Here is a 19,604-nt window from a genome sequence, read left to right on the forward strand (position 1 = left end):
ATCAGAGACAATGCATGGCTTTCCTTCTCCCTTGATTGCTCAGTCTGTGCTGTGGGGCTCCCTCCTTCCTTGGGCATTGAAAGGGCTTCCCTGGCATTGGATGGTTCTGCCTCCTCCCCCTGCACCAAGGAAGAGAGGACTGGTCAACATGATTCTTACTCTGCCCACCCTTTCCTTCTTCCCCTCCACCCTGGCTTAAATTTGCTACTTAGTTTTGTATCCAAGCTTCACGGAGGGCAGTTGTGAACAATTTTTTTTCTATTATTATTATTCTTCCATTTTCAAAACTCTAAACCACAAATATCAAGTGTGCTTGTCTAGACTTTGATAGCTCTCAATCCATCTTCATTGTGATGGTTTCTTTGACCTTTAACGTATTTAATGTTTAATCTACATTGATAGTGCAAGATTCCTTCTATGGATTAATAATGGATATGGCAACACTATGGATATGGAATGCAGTAAAGGGCAATAAAGGCCAGGAAAATATGGAAGTATGTAGCTAATGCTCTCTCGCTATTGAAAGCCTCTCAAGGAAAATCAAGGTAGAAGTCATGACACATGAAGATTTATATAAACAAAGTTCTTCTTATTATGATGTTCCATGTGAGGTTCCCCTAGAAGCACAGCAGAAGGACAGCAAAAATCTCATTGATTAACACAAATGTTTATTTGTTACCTCCATTCTTGGCTGAACAGAGTTTGGAGGCTCAAGGGAATCCATAACTGCTGAAGTTAGGGAATGTTCTGTGGGAAGACCATTCTAATAAATGCACCACTGTGTTGAATGAAGAAACCAGGATACAGAGTTTTGTACATGAAACAGAATAGCAAACTTAATTCCTAAGTCAGAGAAACCATAACTACATTCATTTTCACAGTAGTACCTGTTTCAGAGGAGCTAGTATGGTAGATGCAATTTTAGACTAACCTTGAGGAAAATTAGCATCCCGCATTTATCTTGCCAGTGCAAAGTCAACAATAAGGTCTCTTTTAAAATAACCATATACATGCATTTCCCAATAAGCCTCATGTTTTGGTTTTATATTGTTACCATTCTCATCAAATATATAATAGATATATAGCTACTGCAGTTAATAGTGTGTCTCTATCCTGCATGCTAAGGGAACATGTGGAGTACTGTGTCCTACTGTGGACACCACACTTTAAGAAGAATACTGACCAGCTGGAGTATACCCAGAGGACAATGACCAGAATGGTGAAAAGCTCTGGAAATCAAGTCCTATGATGAGTGGTTGGAAGAGCTGAGTAAGGACTAATCTACACTGATGAGTTATAACGTTAAAAATGTGTCATAGAAATGTGACGCCAGAGGGTGCTGTAAAGCAGCGATCTGTTGCCAATGGGAAATTCCACTGGGAGCTATATTTTTATAGGTTTTTTTTTTATTAGTGTTTTTGAGGTGAGTGTAGATCCAGCCTATGTTTAGCTTGGGAAAGAGAAGGGTTGTTGTTATTGTGGGAGGAAGAGATTTTCAAATATCCAAAGGGCTATCCTGCAGAAGATATAGCAAACCTGTATGGTGTTGTTCCAGAGGACAAGACAAGTCAGTAGGTGGAAATCACAATGAACATTTCATTTGCGTGTCAAGACCCTCAAGCTAGCCTAATCGCAATGAATATTTCATTTAAGATTAGGATAAACTTTCCAACAGTGTCAGTGAAAAAGACTATCAGTATGGAGGTGGGGCGTGAACTGGAGAGACTTAAGCAGAGGTTGGACAGCCATCAGTCATGCAGATCCTGCACTGAACAGGGAGCTGAATTAGTAACTCTATGATTCTATGAGGGAAATATTGTAAAGGCATTAAAGACTGTGGTCATTTAATGCCACATCCAAAGACAAGGCAACTGTTTGCAGGCGTTCCTAATCACCCATGGACATGGCCAGACAGGACTACAATTATTGCTAGAGGGCAGCATTTAAGTACAAGTGTGCTTGGAAATCTTCTTGCAACCACTGACCCTTGGAAAGAAGCCACTGGCCTCTGGAAAGAAGCTGGCAGGCTGTTCGCTCCTTGGCGTGAGGTCCCTCCACATCTCAGTTCACCCCAGAGACCTCCTTTTGCAGCTGGAGCAAAGGCTTGCTTTGTTAAGTGAAGCTGACAGCTAAAACAGTGCTAAATAGGGTGACTTGGCTGCCCCAGGACATGTTGCCTCTAGGTTTCCAGGTTATGTCCCACCCAGGGCTGGCGTTATGATGAAGCATCCTCAGGCGATTGCCTCAGGTGGCAAGACCCTGCCATGATCCAGGGGTGGCAGATCCTGTTGCCATGCCTGCTGGTTCCCTGTGGCTTAAGCAGTCACTGCTGCTGCCTCCAAAATGCTGCCTGGGCCCTGGCGCAGTTTTACTTTGTAGAGATTTCCCTTGCTTTTTTCAAAATGGTTCATTGTACCAATGCAGTATAGGGAGCTAAGGACATCAACAGGAGCCCAGCCAAGGGGGCAGCTTTTGCTCTTTTTAGCACAAATGCAGTGTGTTATGCATTTGTGCATAACACACAAATGCAGAGCCACCTGATGTTTGTGTCTGCCCCTAAACTAGCCTTCACAAATCAGGTGCCCTCCAGATGTTTTGGACTACAACTCCTACCAGCTACAGCAAGCCCTAAGGGCAGCTACACCTGAGAAAACTGCACTATTCTTCCACCCTTTGAATAAACAAAAATTAAGCCAACCCTTCTCCAGTTTGAATAATAGCAAAACCACAAAGGAAGGAAAGTATGGCATTGGTTCTATGACAACAATATGTGGATGCCCCATAAAAACTGAATGAACCAAGAGTGGCAACCCCACACTAAACACACAGAGAAGAAACATCCTCTCCTTGCTCTTTCCAGCAGCAGTTTACCAAACACAACCCTACAATTACTAGATAGGGCTCTTCTCCACCCGCAAATTGTCTATTCACGAAACTACCCACAGCCATTAACAGAATATAAGCATCCTTTCGTCAACTCAAAACTCTAATCAGATGGCACATTCCTGAAAAGCCAGAGTGATATACTAATTCATGCTACTCATGCAGCAAACTCAAAAGCAATATAATTTGGATCAAGTCCAACAGAAAGCACAAATTGAAACCCTGCCTGCAAGAAGATTTTACTTTATTAGAGGCTGGCCAGCAGAAGCTGTTATATCAAAGTGTTGTTTTCTTCTGCCTTCCCCAGCCCCTTTTCTTTCTGTATTCGTTTGCATGTCATAAGAACGTAAAGAAGAGCCAGCTGGATCAGGCCAGTGGCCCATCTAGTACAGCATCCTGTTCCCACAGAGGTTGATCAGATGCCTGTGGGAAATCAGCAAGCAGGATGTGAACATAAGAGCAATCTCCCCAGCTGTGCTTTCCAACACTGCTGCCTCCAGCTGTGGTAGCCATCATAGCTAGTTGCCATCGATAGCCATGTTATTATTTTAAATTTTGTATACATCATCCTTTGAGTGCATTGGCAGAAAAGCTGTGTACACAAATGCAGTCAATAAATTAAGAAGCCTCCAGACAAACTATTGAATATTTTTTTTCCCTCTGTAACATTAAGCATGAAAACTCCCCTGCAGTTGGGAGTATGTATTTCAAACAGCAGGGAGACAATCCTCAAATCACTTACTGAAAGTAATTCCATTTGCTTCAGTAAGACTAGCACAGGTAGTGTGAGGGTTACAGTTTTAGGCTGCAGCCCTATATACACTTACTTAGGAGTAATCTCATTGAACTTAATAGGGCTTACTTCTAAGCAGACATGTACAGGATTGCACTATCAAGTGTATTTAATAACTATGCAGGCCAACAACCTGTGTAAAGAAATTCTAAAACTTAAGAGATGCTCAATCAGTGAAAAAAGAAGAAAGGAAAGAGAACAATCTTTCATGACCGTTAGGTTTTGATGTGAAGTTTATACATATTCATGATACTTAAAAGCTGTAATCTCTAAAGTTATGCTGGGGAATATGTAGCCTAATATATTCTTCCTATTACCCAAAGGGGCAAAGATGAATTAGTTGACTGGATAGTTTTTTAATCAAATAATGACCTGATCCTATGATGAATAGGAACAGCTTTTAGGAGACTACCAACTATATTTACAAGTTCCAGTTAGGAATTAAAGTAATTCAAATCAACTTTGCATTGCTGTTTTTAACTAGCACTGCAGATGTGAGTTAAGTGAGTGAAAGCCAACTGGTCACTCATTGAATGCAAACACAAAGCAATCTATCTGGCTTCTGGTGACCCATCAAAAGAGATGTGGGAAAGATTTTTCCATAATTCAGTTAAGAGGAAAAGAAAACTGTCCTAAAAAGGCAAGAGAAAGACATATTCCATAGGATTTCCCCATTTTTGGACAAAAGTCTCCCCTGTCCTGTTTGGACTTCAATCAGGAAGCCTTTTCCCCTGTATTCGAGTTTGACTGGCCCCATCAACATCAAGGACCGACCTATGACACATATCAAATCCATGTGGGTCCTCCAGGATGCTGTTTGGGGTGGCGTCTGTGGCCCATCAAGCCCCATCTGGGTATTCAGACACATACAACACCCCCCCCCCGACCTCTTTACTGGGGTACCCTATTTCTTTGGATCAGGGAGAGGGATAGGGATCTATCCCATGGCAAGAGGAGGAGCCAGTGTCATCCAGTGGCCATGTGGGCAGCAGAAGCTCCCCCCCCCCCCCCCGTCTCACCCATGTTCTTGCTGGGCCACAACCTCTGTTCCAACAGAAGCTGGTAAGCAGTCTTTACATCAGCATCATTCCCCTTCCCAATTTTGGATGCAAATTAAAAGGAATTGCTCTCATTCAGAAAGGAAGGGTGGAGCCTGAGAAATGTAAAAGACATTAATCTAGCCCCACACGTTGTTGCAGCCCTTTGTTGCCGCCCACTTACCGTATATAGTCATGAGCGGCTAGGGGGTAGGAGTGCCTTGCGGAGCAGGCCTCCCCACAGTGATGTCCCTGCTGCTAATTGCAATGGGGCAGGGCAACAGCAAGGTCAAAGTCAGAACTAGGACACTCACACTGCATGTCACCAAATAACTGCAAATGTGTTCACAAATGTGAACACTGACTGTATGGAGCTCCACTCATGCGGAAGTCTTTGAGCCACTACCATACCACTAGCATTACATTTGAAACAAGCCTAAGTTCACAAACCATTACCTCTCAAATGTATTTCGTAAGGTTTTCATAAAGACCAATGTATCCACAACACAGGGAAACGGAAGAAAAAGGGGTGGAGGAAGAGAGAAAAAGAAAACAACCAGTTTTGCACATTAGTATTAATCATTTGCCAGAGGCAAATCTTTTATTTCACTTTCTTTCTTTTTTTCATTTTTGGAAATGTATGAGTGCTCTTTCTGTCCATTAAAAAGGGAATTCAGACAGAGATGGCCTCATGGGAAAGTGGAGATTGGCTATTACACTGAAGTGAGAGATTGCTTTTCATATACAATTATTGGAAGTGCCACTTGTCCCTAGCTAAATTAAACAGTTGTAGAGGCAGACCATATCACTTCAACCAAAATCAGTACATTTCTCCTATCTGTACTGAATGATCTTTTGCGAATATAGAAGTGTGTAAAGCAAAATATACTATGTTTTCTATTGTTAAATAAATTACTGGGGGGGGGGAATCCAACTATTTTAAGAAGGGCTAGATTTAAAACCAATATAGGTATTTATATGTCTGCATACCCCAAGAATATTTTAAAATACTACTCTATCAGAACTACAAATGCCACTACCCTGGGGTGGGTACAAAAATGAGGTTCTTGGCTTTTATAGCTTTATACTGTCATAATTAAAATACATTTTGTAATTTTTTAAGTATGATTTTAGTAAGTTGGCAACAGTAATAAGCAGAAGCACTAAGGTCAAATTGTGTATTTGACAACCTTGTAAGCTACTGCTTGTTAGATGCATTTATGCCTATAATATATTCATATATAATGCTTTTAAAAACATGTATCAAACATATTTATTCTACTCTATTTTATCCTTTCATTTTTAAAACCCAGTTGCATTGACAAATCTTTGTACAAGCAGGTCAGCCTTAAAACCACCAAAATGTGTATGTGTGTATGTGGGCGAATGGTTTTTTTCTTGCAGAGGGCTAAGAAGGAAATAAGCAGAAGTAGCCTTGCAGATGAGCAAACAGGTAAGCCAGACATTTTCTGCTTTGCTTTACTATACTACCAACTGTGGGCCTATGGAAATGGAGTATGTTCCCATGCATTTTTCAGCCCAGTGGCATTCTAGATCAGGCTTCCTCAACCTCAGCCCTCCAGATGTTTTTGGCCTACAACTCCCATGATCCCTAGCTAGCAGGACCAGTGGTCAGGGATGATGGGAATTGTATTCTCAAAACATCTGGATAGCTGAGGTTGAGGAAGCCTGTTCTAGATCCTGTGACAAATGAAAGTGCTTAACCATCCCATGTGTATATAAAGGCAGTTCTGCATCAGTGCCAATTGAGAGAAGGCAATTTGAGTGGAGAAGCCTCCTTGAAGCAGGAAGGGCTCACCCCTTCTCACAAGAGGCAATCATCACCTCTCTGGCTCAGGCACGTGTCCCCTCCCTGCTAGTTTTTATCAGCCAAGAGGGGCAAGAGCCTAGAGTGCAAGTGGTCACCCTGACTGATCCACACACCTTTGCCATATTTTTGAACCTTACTAACATAGCAGGTTTGGACAGTGCTCTGGACATCTCTCAAGATTCATCTGCTGTAACAGTGGAGTCAAGGTCCCAGCGGATGCAAACAATTTTATCCTCAAAATGCTTTGCAAACAAGTCACACAAGCTACTGTCAGTTCTGTCACCTCCTTCAGGCCAGACTGTAAAAGGCCCTGCGTTACCCAATAACAGCTCTGCTGGACGGCACAATGAGAATACAATGGCGGCTGCAAAGTATGCCTTCTTTGCTGCCTTCACTGTCACTAGGCTGGCTCAATAATGAGCCCTCGCCAGTGTTTGACTGCATTTGACTGGAGTTTTCATTCTTTCACATTCAAGCTTTCTCCCAGCTTGTTTCCTCACCCTAAGTTCTGGAGTATATCAGGGAGCTAAATGGGCTCCACAAAGCAGAAGAGTGATCGTGTCAACTGCCCAAGCCATTTGGATGTTCCAGAAGTCAGCCAGAGCTTTGACAGGAGCACCCGTCACATCAGCTGAAAAATCCCTACAGGATCCTTAGCCCCCTGGGTCGTGTGTGTGTGTGTGTGTGTGTGTGTGTGAGAGAGAGAGAGAGAGAGAGAGAGAGAGAGAGAGAGAGAATACCCCATCTTTTGTGTGTATGAAATTAGGGTTAGTATGCTAAGTAGAATTATTCATTCATTCCAATTTCTATTCACCACTTTCTGGGGCTTTTCTCTTCAAAAGGAAGAGAAAAGTCCCAACTGTGTAATATTGATTTTTAGGAAATAAAGCTTTGAACTTGCATTCTCCTTTTGCAAAGAAAGATCCCTAGGTTGTGTGTCTCAGACCTGATCAATCTTGGCATACGCAGCAAGGCGGTCGTTTAAAGTTCACAATCCAGTTCCACCTCAAACAGGATTCTGTGACAATAACATGCGGAGCACAATGATGACTGGACATCCAGTAGCACTACAGTAATGTTACATTCTGGAGGGAAACTAGAATGGTTGTCATAGAACTTTCATTTTTAAAAGGTAAGGAGAATCTCCAAGGATAACATGTACACCAATACTTTCTCATATGTGACACACTGAGCTAAAACAACAGGTATTTTCTGAAGTTGTTCTGGGGTGTTTCTTCCAGAAGTAATAATTTACAAAACTGCTGACCATAGCCAGAGCTGCCTTATATTTTATTTCTGCTCTGTGGTTCTGCTTGCCCTTCATGCCAACTTGACATCAGTTTCAATTGTCAAGGTAATTCATACTTCTATACTACAAATGGAAAAACTGTTTTGGTAACATAAATGATGTTTTATGGCCACAGAACTTTACACAGACTCTTAATATGCACTACGGTTAGTCCACAAACGTCTTACTCAGGATTAGCCATATTGGTTTTGTAACCCTACATTTCAGTAACCAATTTTTGGATTGTAGCCTAGATCAATATTTTCAGACTCCCAACATGGGGCACAAAACCTTCTAATGTTGATGACCTGTCCTAATCACATTTGGAAATTTTCATAGAACCACATTGTTGGAGGTCTAACTGGGCCAACACTCTTGTTTCTCACACTAAAATCTGATTTTGCACACAGAATAGACTAAGCAGGTTTCCTAGCCCTAAATTTCCTGCCCTTGCTTTTACACAGATTCAACTTCACTTGCTGACAGAAACATCTGGATCTGACATGAAGGCTACATGCTCCCTTGCAATATGGCTCAGGTAATGTTTATGTGTCATACACAGTGGAACTGCTAGAAACATTTTATAATAAACAGGAATAAAGGGGAAGGGTTAACCAGGCCTTAAAAGCAATGCATTTGTAATGGCTACAGAACTACTGCAAACTTTATACATAGCAATATGGATATTATCTGGCTCTGCAAATGTCAATGGACAAGCATCCTCACTGGGAGCTGGGACATTTGTAATGCAGCATGCAGCTCTCAAAATAAGACAGCATCAGTTGAAAAATGTCTAGCCATTATTTGTTGCAAAGCAGATTCATTGCAAATAAAGTATTTATCTATATAATATGTTACTCATCTATTGACTAGCCTAAAAGCATTCAATTAATTTTCTCATTCATATTCCAGCCTTCCCATAATATGTAGCATTGCAGCTTCTACATCAAGAGTTTTTCCATTTCTTTTCATTTTATTGGCTTTTCTTGCCTTTCCTGTGTACAGTTGGAGACATCAGGGAGAAGGGTTATCTGCTTCCTCCAGTTACCGTGGAAACGTTGCATAGAATCAGACAGCACTAGCTCCTAAGAATTTTTTAAAAAATATTTGTCTAGTATAGATTACATAAAATAAAAAAATGGTTTGAAATGATATAAAATATGCTTCCATGCTCCTAGAATTCATTATGTGATCTTAATTCAGTTTAAAGGGATGATAAAACATTTTTACAAGGGCTCAATCTTCACAGGAAGGTAAAAGGAAAGGTAAAAAAGGATCATAAGGGAACATATTAAACATTTATAAGCATTATAAACAAATTATTATAATATAGGACTCAGTATTCCAACTTAAGCACAGGACTTTATAAATCTAAAAAAGTTTCACAATATGGACATATTACATGGAGCTATTGTTCTGAGCCCTAAATACCCAGGGTTGTTATTTTTTACCCTATTACATGGAGCTATTGTTCTGAGCCCTAAATACCCAGGGTTGTTATTTTTTACCCTCAAAATCATGGAAACTACAGAGCTGTGAACGTTTATAATTTATACTGTAAACTAGGGAAAGCTAAGAGTCAATTTTTTGCAAAAGTCAACTTTTGCAAATTTCTCTCAGAAATGGCCTAATCCACACATCTTGGAATGGAACTTAGCTGTCTACCAGATTTTGCACTTCTGTGAACTTCTGTGATGCAGTTCTTCACCATTTAAATACATATTTTGAAAGTACTCTCTATACTTGCCATTTTAATGTAGAAATGGAATGGAATATGAATATGGGTAAAAAAAAAATGTGAAAGTGCTATGGAATCAAAACAGACAAATTCACCTTACTGTAAGCTGGCAAGCATGGCTTCACATCATTTTAAAAGCAATTTTAACAGTGCAGTTCTATGTACAATATGTTCACTTGTATGTAAGCCTGACAGTATTCAGTGGGGCTTGCCCCCAAGTGAGTGTGCACACAACTGAGCCTGGAGCAGCAGCAGCAGTATCAACAACAACATCTCAATTGGTTCAATCAAGCCTGTTTGCAAAGTTTCCCCAAAACCTGATCTAGTAAAATCATACTAATTGGTACCATCCCCATCAAAGTGAAAGGGAATTTTTTTCCTTCCCCTTTGATCTCAACAAAAGAAGGGCCTTCTCTTGCATCTAAAAGATTCCCTTAGAGGGAACAACATGAAGTCCACTTTCCATGTGTTCCTCCTGCATCATTTGATTTTTAACATAGTCATAAATTAATGTATTCCCAAGAGGCAAAATTGTTCTAGTTATTGTGATGGTGCAGAATGTTTTCTTTTTTATTGATATGCATTCACAAAACTGTTGCTTCAGCTTTTCTGATTTCTTTCTAGGACCTACTCAAGCAGCACCAGCAGCTCAGCAAGTGCCCAGATCTGCTAATGAAAAAAATAATCAAGGGTATTACATTTTGTGCCATGAGATGTTGAAGGAATTCAGGCATTACAGGGAGGTTGGGCAGGATTTTCTTGCCCACACTAGGTTCAAATTAAAGAACTATACATGAGTCACCACCATAGCAAAACTATTGTTTCATCTTACTATTTTGACATGGTTCTCTCCTTGATGACAAATATACCAGTACTCATTCATTTTATTTCTTTGAAGACCAGAATCATAAATTAGTATATTTACCCACTATAAGTTACTTCTTTCTTGCAGTTTTCTTTCATGGTAAAACAATTCCATTTTCCATGCCCAGTCATAATTAAGTTCTCCCTTCTGCATTTCCTCCTGCCTTTATATTTATTACTTATTGCTTATTGTGTGCCATTTCAGACTTGTGGTTAGTAAAACAGTGGTAGTTTGCCTCAGCCCGAAGAACTGCATAAGGTATAAATTATGGCTGGGGTTGTTTCTTGAAGAGTATTTCCTTACTTCACATGGAGGGACATTCAAAAGCAAAAGATATACAGTATGGCATCTATTGTTCAAAGGGGGGGGTGAGTTTAAAACCCAATGTGCATGTCTGAGCCTTAAAGCACTTCTGCCTATTTTTCTTCTTTGGCGATCACTTGTAGCCGAGTAAGATTGTCTTCCATAAACACGGTTTTAAAAGTGATTCCATGAGTGACTGTGGAGCCCAATTCTGGATCGACATGTCCTTCCACAGAGGGGACATAGGTTTCCAGGCGGGAGTTGATCACGGTGAGGGTTTGCCAAGCATGCCTTTCTCTTGGCACATTTCTCCCTTCCGTCCTGAGTTCAAGTGTCTTCAAAATCCATGACACTTTTGGTAAAAGCTGTTCTCCAATTGGAGCGCTTTACAGGCCAGTGTTTCCCACTTGTTGGTGTTTATACTACATTTTTTTAGATTTGTCTTGAGAGAGTCTTTGAACCTCTTTTGTTGACCACCAGCATTACACTTACCATTTTTAAGTTTAGAATAGAGTATTTGCTTTGGAAGACGATAATCAGGCATCTGCACAACATGACCAGTCCAACGAAGTTTATGTTGAAGAATCATTGCTTCAACACTGGTGATCTTTGCCTCTTCCAGTACACTGGCATTAGTTCGCCTGTCTTCCCAGGTGATGTGCAAAATTTTTCGGAGACACTGCTGATGGAATCTTTCTTGCTTTGAAATAATTTTTTTATCTGAGAATGTGTGAATTTTCCCTGTGGACCCTTCCTCTATGCACAATTAATCATAACTCTTGCATGGCCTAGGCCAGCCCTCCCCAACCTGATGCCCACCAGATGCTTTTAACTACAACTCCCATCATCCCTGACATTGGTCATGACTGATGGGAATTGTAGTCCAAAACAGCTGGAGAGCACTAGGTTGGGGAAAACTTATCTTGGCTGATCTAGTGACATAATTCATAGGCTTTAATGAGTCACTGCCAGAGACAACTATCATACAGAGCGAACTAAGTACATTCCAAACAAAAAGGTCAGCCTGAAAAGGCCTTGCCTGTTTAAATATAACACATCTACATAATATAATATGGCATATTGCTTCTCTGCTGTAATGTCTAAATCATCTGGATCTCCTAATATACATTTTCTTAATACGGTAAAAAAGCAATCACCAATCTTCAATCATGTAAATTTCTATGCAAGATGGATACATGCATACTATAATGTTAATATGACATTTCATAGGTCAATACAACTTTTAAATGTCTTTGTTTGCACAGTGCACCATCTGCCATGCCTGTTAACTGTAGGTTGATTGACATTTCTAACTGGTATTGAAATATATCTCTCAGGCATCCTGAAACTAGGAAATCTTTACTTGTTCATCTTTGTTCTTCTGTAATAAAGGTTGTGATTAAATGGATTAATCAGGATGTAGGCAGGATGTAGCTTGCAGCTCAGTTTAGTAATGGAGGAGCTGGAGTTGGTTAGGTGGATTTTATTGAGAACTGAAGCTTTTATCTAATTATTTTCATAATGTGGGGTAGACCAGAGGGAATGTGTGTGAAATATAAAGTTGAGAGCCTTGACTTCAGAAGCATTAGTGGCATCAGGAAACAAAATAATCTGAACACAGATTACACTTTGGCTTGCTTAAAAGTGCAGCCATGGGAGAATTTTGATTTGAGAGAAGAACTGTATAATGTTTTTAAGGTACATCTGCTCTCTTTTGAATGTATTGCCCCAGTGCAGGCAAATCAGCTAAAGCACCCTCCTCTCTCCCTACCTTACAGAGGCAGAAAAGGTGATCCAGTTTATTGCTGACTATATGTTAGCAAGTCAATTTATTTTAGCCATCTCTTCCCTGCTCCCTCTGCCAAATTGCCTTTTTATATATCTGGTTGAGGTAGAACACAAAAGGAACTTCAGTTTGGAGAGCCATGTGCCAGCACTAATTCCATTTCCTTCAGCCACAGCAATCTCCTCCCCGTATTGGTCACTAGTGGCTGCTGCATCTGGAACAGCAGGTCAAAGCTTCTCACTCCTACATTAGCAGTGAGAATGACAACCCTGGCTCTGGTGCAGGTGTAGGAAATCTTTGGTCCTGCAGATGTTGCTGAATTATTATTATTATTATTATTATTATTATTATTATTATTCAAATCCCACCCATCTGGCTGGGCTGCCCCAGCCACTCTAGGTTGCTTCCAACAAATATAAAAACATAATAAAATATCAAACATTATTAGTAGCAATCTGATCCAATATAGAAAGTCACAATAATTTTGAAATAAACCACATATCAAATAAAGCAATATTCAATAATCCATTAAAATCTTAGAGTAAAGAGTAAAATTAAACACCAGCAAATAACAATTAAAGCCCCGCTAAGCATGGTCAATGGCCAGGGATGGTGGAAGTTGAAGTTCAGCAACATATGCAGAAATCAAAGACTACATAGTGCATGGATGGAGAGGTGTATGTAACCTGGGGAGAGTCTCAAGAGCCCGATAGGACACCTAGGTGTCAACTTTCTGGATAATAGAACTATAGAATTGTAGAGTTGGAAGGGATCGTGAGTATCTGTTTCTATATTCCAAAGACAATGACCAGCACTGATAGAAACACCAGACATGTTATCTGTAATTTCCCAAAAAGTATGTAAATTTGTCCCACAAAACTAAATACTGAAATTACAATTGGATTTGTTCTTACTAAAAATTCTGCTTATGTTAGCAGAAACCAGAGCAAGTACTCCCAACCTCCTTCAACTCTGGAGCATTGGGAGAAACCCCAAGTACATGTGTAGGGGGAAGAAAAGTAGAGATTGTTCCATCAGGCATGCATAAATGTCTGCACTGATGGAATGTTTTCCTTAGTGCTATGCTGAATTCCAAAGAGTTATCTTTTATCTCAAACAGGAATTCTGCAACTAGATTGTTGCTGTGTCTTTGGGACATCTGTGACAATGTATTATTTAGCCATTATTTTATAAACTGAAAGCAGCAAAAAATAATAATATAGATATAGTCTAGTATGGGCTCTTGAATTCCACTTCATATGCATATGCTCATCAGAGATTTCAATCCTTAGGTGAATCAAAAAGGTCATCAACTTATAAGAACCATGCTTGTTTCTCAGATCACTGTACTATTTAGGTCAATGCTTAACTCAATAAACACTACACTTTCAAAGCAAATTCAAATGAATGCAACTGTTTGCATCTAAGTGGAACTAAAAAATGGAAGCCATGTAAAAAGAACTACCATTGATATTTTAAGTACCTCTTTTCCATTTCCATCACAGACTTCCTGCTGGAGCAATCTGTGTGCAAAGCAGAACCTTTGCCTTCATAAGCTCCAATTCTCTGCTTATTGTATTCAACACATATAATTATCTCATAATAAATTCAAAAATTCATATTCAAAACTCTTCAGTCCTTTCACATGATAAGCACTGAGATGGAGTGAATAGTAGAGAGATGTTATAATTATACCACATATGCAAAGAGAAATAAAATGTATGGTATCAAATGTCCTTCAAAATACAAATACTCATCAGTCAGTTGTTGTGTAATGGCGAGGATATATACTGTATATGTGTAGGTGCATAAAAGAACAGAAGTATAATGAAAATATGAACTGTGGAGAGGGAGGAGGATAGTAATCATATAGGCTTTAAAAAGATACAAACCAAATATCCTGCAACAAGCAAACTATTCCTGCAAACATGTACCTATCTTGTAAAAATGGTGCACTGTTCCCCCCCCCCAAATGCCACTGAGCCTGGGAGATCAGTGGGACAGCTGGAAAGGATATGTCCTGTTGTTCCAACTGCTTCTACCTCTGATATATTCAAATGTAAACAGGAGGTAGGGTAGAGGTCCCCCCCCCCATATTTAACTCTCCTGTCCCATCACTTAATCATGACCATAGGCAGCAAATCAATGGAAATAGGGGAGCCTCTGAATAATCATCTTTCCAGTCACCAGTGTTTTCTAGACATCTAGACAGAAGTTCAACCCTAGTTGAACCAGCGCCATACTTCTTTTTTTTTTTAAATGCATGTTATGATTGACAAGTAACTTTTGATGAGTTCTTCCCCTCTTATCCATTACCATAATACTCCTGAGATCAATGATAAACCAGATCAGAATGGGTGTTAGTTACTCCAGCATTAGTATCTTTACCATACCATCCATAAGACACACTATAAATTGCTAAGTGTCACCACTTACTGTGTTACAAAGCAACAGCATTCAGTGAATAGCAACCAAGGTTAATTAAGGTGCACCAGAGAGCTATGGAGTGATTATCATTACTGAGCACTATTCCTTTTGGCTCTTCATTCTCCATCTACACAATAGATTCAAAGACTATAAAACTTCATTAGTAGTTTAACTAAGCAATCCAGCAAGAATATGAGATGGGTCAAGCTTTTTGCTTAGTAGCACAGCATACTGTACAGTATATGAAGGCTTAATTACAAAGCACTTTTTTTTTATAATACACCGCAAAACATCATTAGTAATCTACAGGGCTTTTCTTAGGCTGGAACTTGGTTCCAGCACCTCTCAGGTGGACATCATTGCCACTGCAAAAGAACAAGGTAAATTCCAGCACCTCTTTTTCTAGAAAAATAACACTGGTAATCTATATGATAAAACAGTGACAGCAGTATGCCTACATTGCAAAAAGCAGCCTTCCCCTTTCAATATTCTGGCTATCAGTCCCATCCAGAAAATCTATGTTGGTTGGAGCTAATGAGAACTTCTGGAGGGCACCAGGTTGGGGAAGGGTGACATAGATGTTTGTGCAATATATTTATGTTTATTGTACTGTGTCAAAAGTCAATAAATGAGAGGACAAAATATAGCTATCTTAAACAACTGTTCTAAAAATCACCACTGACAACATGATGATCAGCAGATCTTAAGTGAGCAATAACATGTAGACAGACTTCTCGGTCTGTACAGGAATAGGAATTTCAACCAGAGCACTTTGCTTTTTTGTGAAGCTCAGCATGAAGGTATCACTGCAATATTTCACTGGCAAATAACAAATTTATTTCAGTGGGTGTTACCGATATAGCCACAAGTGAGTAAATTTACACCAAAAAGATTGAAGGCTGTTTATCACACAAAAAAAGAAACACTGGAATTTCACTGAAGATAGCACAAATACATCAACTGTGTATTTTCAATGAAACTTCAATGCTCTTTATCTGCCATGGAAATAAAAACCGTGTGTTTATAGAACAGTAACAATTACTCTTGCCAAAAGTATTGTTACAAAGGCATTTATTATGAGGGTGTTTCAGAAAGAAGCAGCAAAATGGCTGCCCATGCTTCTTGATTCACACACCACTGTGTTATTACTGAACCTATACTTAGCTCTTCAATAGCATGCTAGGCATCATCCAGAGCACAGAAGATCTCTGCTTGGTGGACTCACAATGTAAATAATATGGGAGAAGAAAAGGCTTGAGGATAGCATAGCAAGGGTGAGGAAAGGAAGAATTGGTGGCAGCACTCCCCTGTCCCCAAGTACATTGCTCTCCACTTATTTATTTATTTAACAAAAAAAAAATGTATACTGCTTAACTACAAATAAAGCCTCTAAGCAGTTTACAAATAATATAAAATATACATTTAGAATGCCTATAAAATCCAGCATTAAAAACAAGTTTATAAAAAGTAAATTAAATAAAATCAAGAGTTAAATGTATACATTTTAAACTTAAAATACAGATTAAGATACACATCAGATTTATGTGTCTGGGTAGGCTTGCCAAAACAGAAAAGTTGTTTAGCAGGCACCTAAAAGATTATAGGGAAGGCACCTTCCTCATGTCAATGGGCAGGGAGTTGCAGAGTGTAGGAGCTGCCACACTATAAGATCAGTTCTTTACAAATCACCTCCCCTAACACCCCACAAATACAGGACAAACATTAACCAGAACTTGTAAAAGTGCCAGTTCTACATATAGTAGTCAAATGGGTATATAAGACAATCTGCCAAGGAAACAGGCACCAAGATGTTAAGGGCTTAATATACTAATAGAAGCACCTTGAACTTGGTCCAGTAACAAATTGGCAGCCAGTGCACATGTGTGAGAAGGGGTGTTATAAGCCGACAGGATCTCACTCATGCTAGCAACTGCAATGCAGCATCTGTACTAGCTCCAGTTTCCAGGCCCAATGCAAGGGAGACCCTCACAGTTCAAAAGTGGCTTAATGGGGAACTGTGGTTTAAAAAGGGACCAGGAATGAAGTTCCACAGCTCACCTGCAATAGGAGGAGGGAAGGGGCAAGGAGTGTCCAGGCTTGATGCTCATTTCCAAGTATTAAGCCAGAGATGTCAAATCTTTCCCCAAAACAGAAACACTGGGTTCTAGATGCTGCAACACAAGGAACCATTCAGGCAATTGTGGAAACTCTTTTCTTTAGTGAGAACACCAAGGACTCTTCTGTTCAGAATCCTGAGCATCTCCATCACATTTCTCCTATATTGCTCATATTATGATGGGATGTAATTCAGCTTCTCCAAAGAGATCAAATTTGGAAAAGCCTCAGTTATGTTTAACAAACAATCTCAGTTCTCAAAGAGTGAAAAAACATATATAAATTGGAAGCTTGGACACTATTAAAGTTATTTTGTTGCAACCCTTTCCAGGGGAAAAAATGGGAGAAGAAAGAGTTAACCTCCTGTTCAGGAATAGAAGGGAACATTGTCCATAGAGGTCAGCCTTTGTGTGTGTGTGAATTAGCTGAATTAGAAAAAGCAGTCCTGTCTCAGCTCTATTAATAATACCGATACATATTCAAAATTACGTTTCCTTTTGCCTGACACTCGGGCTGGTCATTTTTCATTTATTCTGATTTGGAGAAGTGTCTTTACTAAATTGTGATTGATTTTGACAGGCTGTTCCTAGGAAAAAATATATAGCTAGCATAAGGGACTTCTTTCCCCAATGCCTTCATTCTGTGCAAGAACTGTGGTGTTATTGGATATTCTAAATTAAGTGGTTTTTAAAATATCTGGGGGCTTACTGCATGACTGAAAAATATAGCACTTTCTGCTAGTTCCAACCAGCCCATGAGCTCAGAAAACAATGAATTATAATAATAAAGATTGTCCTTGATCCTCTCAGGATTTCACAGACTCTGCAAATCCATTCTGCATGTCCTGCAGGGCATTTTATATTTCATCTCTCTCCACTAAGGATCCCCAGGCTGGGAGCATTCCACAATCCTGCATTAAAATCAGACTGTTGAGCTAGTTCATTATTGGGTTCCCTTCTGTGTGAGAATATCTGCAACAGTGAGAAAGGGAGCACAAAAAGGTTAGAATTGATTGATGCTGATGACCTGACAGATCGACTCAGGGCAATTAGAGTTTCCCACACCTATTGCACGACTGCAAGTTTCCTCAAATACATGCACTCATTCACTCCTTTTAAAGTAGGAAATGGAGGATTATGTGCTAATTGATCCTGATACAGTTTTATTCATTAGAGGCTTCCATATTCAGAATCACAAAATTGCAATATAAGGATATTAAATTCAACTGGGCCACATATCTCTTTCAACTATGTTTCCAACTATACTTCTATGACTCTATGATTATCAATTAAATTGGCTGCAAGTCTTCAGACATCAAGTTGCCTTTGCTATCTTTCATTCTCTCTGATCAACATAGCAATTAAAATCTGTCAGCAGGAAGTCTAACAAAGAGAAAGACTTTCAAAAAAAAGATTACAATGTGGAACACTCCTGCCCAGTGTTCCAGCCATTAATCCATGCCTTCTTGCAATATGCTGTACTCCATTCTACTTCCTCCATGGCTTTCCAATTTTATGTTCCAGAAGACTGTCAACATCCTTGTCCACTAAGCATATTCAGCTTCATTGGGTGGTTTCTTGATTGATTGTTTTGGGAGGGGGGAGGGTTTTATACTACGTTGTTGTTTATATTTCTGCAAACATCTGGGTTTCCCTGAGCTTGTTGAGACCTCCCCTCCATGGTGCTCTAGAGCAGGGGTCAGCAACCTTTTTCAGCTGTGGGCCGGTCCACCGTCCCTCAGACCATATGGTGGGCCGGATTATATTTTGAGATAGAAAATGAACGAATTCCTATGCCCCACAAATAACCCAGAGATGCATTTTAAATAAAAGCACACATTCTACTCATGTAAAAACACGCTGATTCCTGGACCGTCCACAGGCCGGATTGAGAAGGCAATTGGGCCACATCCGGCCCCCGGGCCTTAGGTTGCCTACCCCTACTCTAGAGTTAAAGCTGGTACAATGGGGCACAGCCCCTACTTTGCAACTGCTTCCCTTAAAGGGCAGGGAAGAGCTCTGTAACTGCAGGATTGTTAAACTCAAAAGACATAAGACAATTGCTGAAGCAATGTTTCCAACTTGCTGCTCTAAGTTGCCTTGCATCCAACCTCAGATACTCGCTCTGCAGAGAGCTGACCAGGGTCCTGAGCTCTTACAATTAGATTGATTTTGTGCCAAGTCTTGCCAGCAACCCTTGCAGTGTTCTAGTCTCAAATAGGATAGGGTCTTTCTCCAAGCAAAATCCCCTTCTCTCTTTTGCTTCTGCTGAGTCCTCAGTGTGTGCAAGTCAAACAGCTCCCCGTTGCAAAAGTGCACAAACACCTGACATGCTGGTCATGTACCACTGGGAAGCTCAGATGGAGGGCAGTTTACCAGCCTGAACTTTTTCCTCCAGTGACCTTGCACTTTCTCAGGTCTTAGGACAGGTGAGCATGTTCTGTTGAGTGCTAGGCTTAATTCAGCAGAATTGGAATTTTTGCCAGTAGTCCTGGGGGGTGAAATTATGCAAATAGCAAAAGGGCAGTATCACTGGAGT

At 40.0% G+C, this 19,604-nt stretch overlaps 1 protein-coding gene across 13 annotated transcripts in view; it reads right to left on the reverse strand.

Annotated features, from left to right (window-relative positions):
• CTNNA3 (catenin alpha 3) overlaps positions 1–19,604 on the reverse strand; it is a 566,694-nt gene that overhangs the window by 232,146 nt on the left and 314,944 nt on the right. The window contains exon 10 of one of the 13 annotated variants that reach the window (XM_081862980.1): positions 14,009–14,047. The exons of the other annotated variants lie outside the window; for them this stretch is intronic. Coding sequence (XP_081719106.1) covers positions 14,024–14,047 — 24 coding nt within the window. The 3' untranslated portion in view covers positions 14,009–14,023. Of the gene's footprint in view, positions 1–14,008; positions 14,048–19,604 lie in introns of those variants that run through there. 13 annotated transcript variants of the gene reach the window in all.

Source organism: Podarcis erhardii, assembly GCF_964252035.2.
Source record: "Podarcis erhardii genome assembly, chromosome: 5".
Lineage (NCBI taxonomy): Eukaryota > Metazoa > Chordata > Lepidosauria > Squamata > Lacertidae > Podarcis > Podarcis erhardii.